Source organism: Eptatretus burgeri, chromosome 18 (genome assembly GCF_056783735.1).
Source record: "Eptatretus burgeri isolate ZD-2024b chromosome 18, Ebu_testis_v1, whole genome shotgun sequence".
Taxonomy (NCBI): Eukaryota; Metazoa; Chordata; class Myxini; order Myxiniformes; family Myxinidae; genus Eptatretus; species Eptatretus burgeri.
The window spans coordinates 45448791-45454024 of NC_140978.1; the positions used below are offsets into that span (position 1 = coordinate 45448791).

At 51.7% G+C, this 5234-nt stretch overlaps 1 protein-coding gene across 3 annotated transcripts; it reads left to right on the top strand.

Annotated features, from left to right (window-relative positions):
- Positions 1-922: 922 nt before the first annotated feature.
- On the top strand, positions 923-4810 carry LOC147009024 (protein sprouty homolog 2-like). 3 transcript variants are annotated; one of them, XM_085863575.1, is made up of 2 exons: positions 923-1056; positions 2874-4810. In XM_085863575.1, exon 2 carries the CDS (start codon positions 2898-2900, stop codon positions 3930-3932), a length of 1035 nt encoding a protein of 344 aa, XP_085719701.1. In that variant the 5' UTR covers positions 923-1056; positions 2874-2897; the 3' UTR covers positions 3933-4810. The 3 variants fall into 3 exon arrangements, with proteins under 3 accessions (XP_085719701.1, XP_085719702.1, XP_085719700.1); XM_085863576.1 differs by having other exon boundaries at positions 926-1065; XM_085863574.1 differs by lacking the exon at positions 923-1056 and adding an exon at positions 1086-2628.
- The last annotated feature ends 424 nt before the right edge of the window (positions 4811-5234 follow it).

The following is a 5234-nucleotide window of genomic DNA, read 5'->3' on the forward strand; positions in this document are numbered from 1 at the left end:
ATTGAAACTTGCCAGGTATATTGTTGGTTATGTGCCTTTTCAAGGTTTGATATTAATCGGACAAGCGGTTCTCAAGTTATGGCCATTTATTTACCAAACCAATGACAGGACACGGTGCTATGACGTCACAATTGACGTCACAATTCTTCTTGTTCGTTTGATATGACGTCACGATTGATGCTGGGGACATGAGTTTGTGCCTTTTCAAGGCCTTTTCAAAGTTTTTTTATTATTATTATTAGTTTTTTGCACGTACGAACACGCACGTACGGGCACGCACTAGTTCTTTTAAAAATGATATCAATGAAAATCGAAATCCTCTTGGGGGTTGAATGTGACCGCATTTGTGTTTGTGCCAAGGTTAAAGGTCTTCGTTTCCCTCGCGGGCGATTCACCCACCGAGCACCTTGAAAGAGCTCTCGGGGCACCACCGCCTGCACGTCCCATCGATCCATCCATCAGAGATTCCCATCCGAGGCGTCGATGGCCGAAGTGATTTAATGAATTGATGAACGAAATCGACAAACTGGTGTCGGACGTGACTGACTCGGACTCGCGTCGTCATGAGGCGGACACGATGCTTTATTTTAAACCTGGAAACGACGCGATCGTTTCTGCACAAACAGCCGGTAAAAATAGCCGCCACTTCCTCCCCCACCAACCCCTAACCCCCCTCCCTCCCCCCTCCCGGAGCGATCCGCCCGGGAAGCGCGGGTTCCGGTCCTCGGACCCGCGGGAAACAGGAGGGGTTGTATTTTTAACCCGCATTGCCCGGATACCGATCCTCGCGTGTCCATATGCGCGTGGGAAGGGCGTTTGGGGTTTGGGGGAGGACGAGGTGGAGGGGCAGGGGAGGGGGGGAAAAGGATCAGAAGGAAAAAAAAAAAAACAAAGGGTAAACTTTCTCGCAAGTATCCCGGGAAGTGTCACCGAGCGGCGCTCGCTGCGGCCGGCACGTCGTGGACCTTTGTGGTCCCCATTTGGGCCTGTACGTCCGGGCCTCGCGTTCAGGCGACACGGGCCGAGTCCAATCCGTTCCCACCTTCGTCGAGCCAGGTGTGATTGGTGCGTTCGCAGCACCCCTTTGTTACAGTAGTGCACGTCGTACAATGCACTCGATCCGTTAAACACCGTCTCGTCCTCATCCCTGTTTGCCTGACACGTGAAGGCAGGCATGGTCTCCCGGTTAGGGTTACCTACGGCTCCCTGCCTGTGCACCTGCGGAAAACTGGATTCATACTCTACCTGAGATGTGATTGCGAGAACAACAATCCGGGCTAAAGCTCTCAAACAACTCAAACGGCCCTTTTATACGCCTTTCGGGTCTCACGGAGGAGCTTGTACGTCGACGATCGCAGTTGTACGTCGAACAGGGCCTTGGAGACGAAGTGCGCTTGTGGTGCTTTGTTTACGAGGCAAAGGTGACGTAACAGCGCGACAACGTGCACGTACTCGTGCACTACACTGTACACACGCGTACAGCGACAAAGGTGCACAAGAGAGTCGTGTCGGCCGTTGTCTGAGTGACCAGGTGTGACGTCTCGGCATTATGTTATCGCCTTCTGACTTGACCGGACGATCTGCCGAATAACTTGGCGGGAAGCATATCCGGGTGTTGATAACTGAGGTAGTCGCAGTGTAATTGTGCTCCGCAAAACGATCGCCCTGTCTCGGTGTCAGATGGCAGGACTGTAGTGCCCTTGGCTGTCCGACCTGCCTCCCCCTCCCCAACCCCCTCCCACCTCACAACCCGAAGTGTCTGCAAATTCCTGCGCCCTCGTCGTCAGGACGACCGAGAACGGATTCCAATTAAAGCGAAAGGTGTGGAGGGGCAGTGTCGCTCTTTTCCCCAGGTACGGCACGGCTCGTTTCAAAGCCCTCCGAGGCTTTGTTCTGCCGCTCGGGGTTAGGGAAAAGCATCCGGTCCCGTTTAATGGTTTAACGCACCGCGCGGAAATCCGGAAACGACATGGCGCTGGCGCCTCCTCCGTTCCACTTAAAAGCGGAGCCGCAACCAAGCGCATTGCTCGCAGCTCATTGGCCAGAATCGCAGAAGGCGGGATCTCTGTACCGCCATCAACCAATGAGCGGCGCGGTGTTACGGAGCGGGCGACGTGATTGATGCGGAATACGCCAATGAATTTACAGAGGAAACGGGGGCGGGGCCAAGTCGTGTGTGGAGGGAGGGGGAGGTGCGACTCACCCGCCGGGGTGAAGCGCGTGACGTCACGTGAAGCACGCGACGCGATGCGGAGTACGAGGCTCGTGTCGCGCCGGCGGCGGATTCGCACAGACGAACGGAGCTCGCGCGACTCGAACGGAAAAGTGAGCGAGACGAAGAGGCTGCACGCATCGCCGTGAGGGGAGTGCTCGGAGAGGGAAGGGCACTCGTTCGTGGGCTTCAGAATCCCTGGCCGGGGTTGGTCTGAGGTGGGGGACGGTTGAGACTCGGGTCCCGTTCGCGCATGGGGCGTTCGCGGCGCGACCCGGGGTCCCTGCCGTGCAGAAGCGCCTTTTGGCCCATTTGCCCTCGTTCGATGCGCGGTCCACAGACCGAGCCTGCGCTCAGTGAACTCTTGCGAGAAATATTTGAGTCTGCAATGTCGCGGTGAAGCTCTTTTTGCAAAGGTTAGTTCGTACATGACCACGGTCGTTGTGGTGTGTTTGTCGCTCACCATTCCCCACAGAGTGTTTCCCTCCTCATGACTACCCCAGCTATCCAGTGCCACTTGACGCCGTGCTCGACTCTGGGACGTGTTCAAATGATGCGGTCTTGTGTGCTGCAGTGCAGTCGTGTGAACTTTTGGTGTTTCCAATTGGTTGCCCCCTGTCGTATTTACCATGCTCCCTCTTTTTCCCCACTACCCGTGCAGCTCGACTTGGGATCATCGAGGCAAATGGATACTCGAGCTTGGCGTCCGTATGTCGAGGAGAGCGCGAGTGGACGCGTGCTCGTGCGCCATCCGCGTCTTCTCGAGCGAACCGCGCTCGATGTCGAGTCCCTTCGGGAACCCTCGGGGCATGTCCTGTCCCTGGAGCAGATCATGGCCATCCGGGCAAGCAACGACTACACGGAACCTCCCAGTGCTTTGTGCCCTAACAAGGCGCTGCACTGGACTTCGGTGGCCAAGCCGCCGATGCGGCGGTCCGATCCACGACCCACACTTCCTGGTCCTAAGCCAGTGCCACCACCTGCACTCCCACCACCATTGCCACCCACACGTGGGTCTACCTCCACGTGTCCACCGCCACCTCCTTTGCCAAGGCGCTCGGCGAGCGGTGGTAGCACAGCGTCCCGGACAAGCGATGGGAGCCTCGGCTCTGAGCGGAGGCTGCTGAGCCCGTTGCACAATAGGAGCGATGCCGTGATTTGTGGACAGCCAGGGCCACGGACTGGCAAGGCCATGGAGGCGTCGGACGGAGCTCATAAGGATGGAAGGTCCCACGGCTCTTGCCTGCATGCCAACCGTGTCAAGGTCGATGGGGACTGGACCAAGCATGCTCTCATGTGTGAGAAGTGCGGCCTGTGCAAATGCGACGAATGCACGGCACCCCGCACGCTACCCACGTGCTGGCTCTGCGAAAAGCGCTGCCTGTGCTCGGCCGAGAGCACCCTGGAATACGCCACGTGCCTCTGCTGCATTAAGGCCCTGTTCTACCACTGTATGGACTACGGCGATGGAGACTCGAGCGACTCGTGGGCTGATAAGCCTTGTGCAGGTTGCAGCCAGTCGCATTGCGCTCTGCGGTGGGGCTGCATGGCCCTCGCCTCCCTGTGTCTGCCCTGTCTGCCGTGCTACCTTCCCGGCCGCTGCTGCTTGAAGGTGTGCCTGTCCGCGTACGAGCGAGTGGGCGCACCACGCTGCCGCTGTCCGAACTCGAACACGGTGTGCCGTCGGCCTCCCGAGATCCCACCGCGCAAGCCCATTTGACGGAAAGGGCGCAATGTGCGGTCCGGTCGAACGGCCGACGGAGAAACCCCTCCAAACAGATGGCACGGATGGACGGACGCGAGACACCGGGGATATCGGAAGACCACCCGGTCACACCCGGACGGCCCGGACCGTAAAAGCGTAGCCCGAGGCTCGTGGCATCATTTGTCGAGCGCAGTGCAAGTGTTCTTCTTTACCCACGTGGTAGAGAGTTTTCATTTACACAGGCCTTGAAGTGCCGTGACCTGTGGCACAGCAAAGTAGTCTTTATTTGCCCTGTATAAAATAACAAATTATTGTATATCTATTTTTGTACATAGCTTTAATATAAATGTAAAGAACAAGCTATACCATGAATGTTTGAGGCTGGAGTTGGATATATATATATATATATATATATATATATATATATATATATATATATATATATATATATATATATATACATATATATATATACACACACACACACACACACACACACACACACACACACACACACACACACACACACAGACAGTACAGTACACTAATGCTGTTTCCATCCTGTGGAATGTGAATGCAAGAAGGTTTCGGACTAAACGAGTCTATAACGCTTATCCTGTGGCTTCTCCTTTTCGATATCTCCTCCCCCTTAATGTGTATAAAATATCATATTATAGAGGTTTGTATTTTCTAATTTCTCAGTTTAAAAACAAAACAACTTTGTCTCATGTAAAAATATTTATTACTTGAAATTTAATATTTTATATGTATTTATTTGTGGTGAGATCACCAGACTTTTGATTATGGCTGTGTGCTGCTATCAAAGGGATGGTGCAATTTGAAAAACACATCTTTTGATTATAAAGCAGAAAATATATGGAATATGAAACCTTTACCGTGTCCAGGTGCTGGTGTTTTTAGGATGTGCTCAGAACAATCCCATATGTATATGTATATATATATATATATATATATATATATATATATATATATATATATATATATATATATATATATATGTATATGTATATATATATATATGTATATGTATATGTATATGTGTGTATGTATATGTATATGTGTGTATATATATATATATATATATATATATATGTATATATATATATATATATATATATGTATGTATATATATATATATATATATATATATAATCACACCAATTGATATGTTGTCGCTTCGGCCCCTTAAAGAGCGAGAGTATGTCTATAATAATAGGAAACGGAATCAACATCAAACGAGGAATTCCATGTGCTTGGTCTCGAGCAAAGGAAGAACGATCAACGTTTCAAACTAAT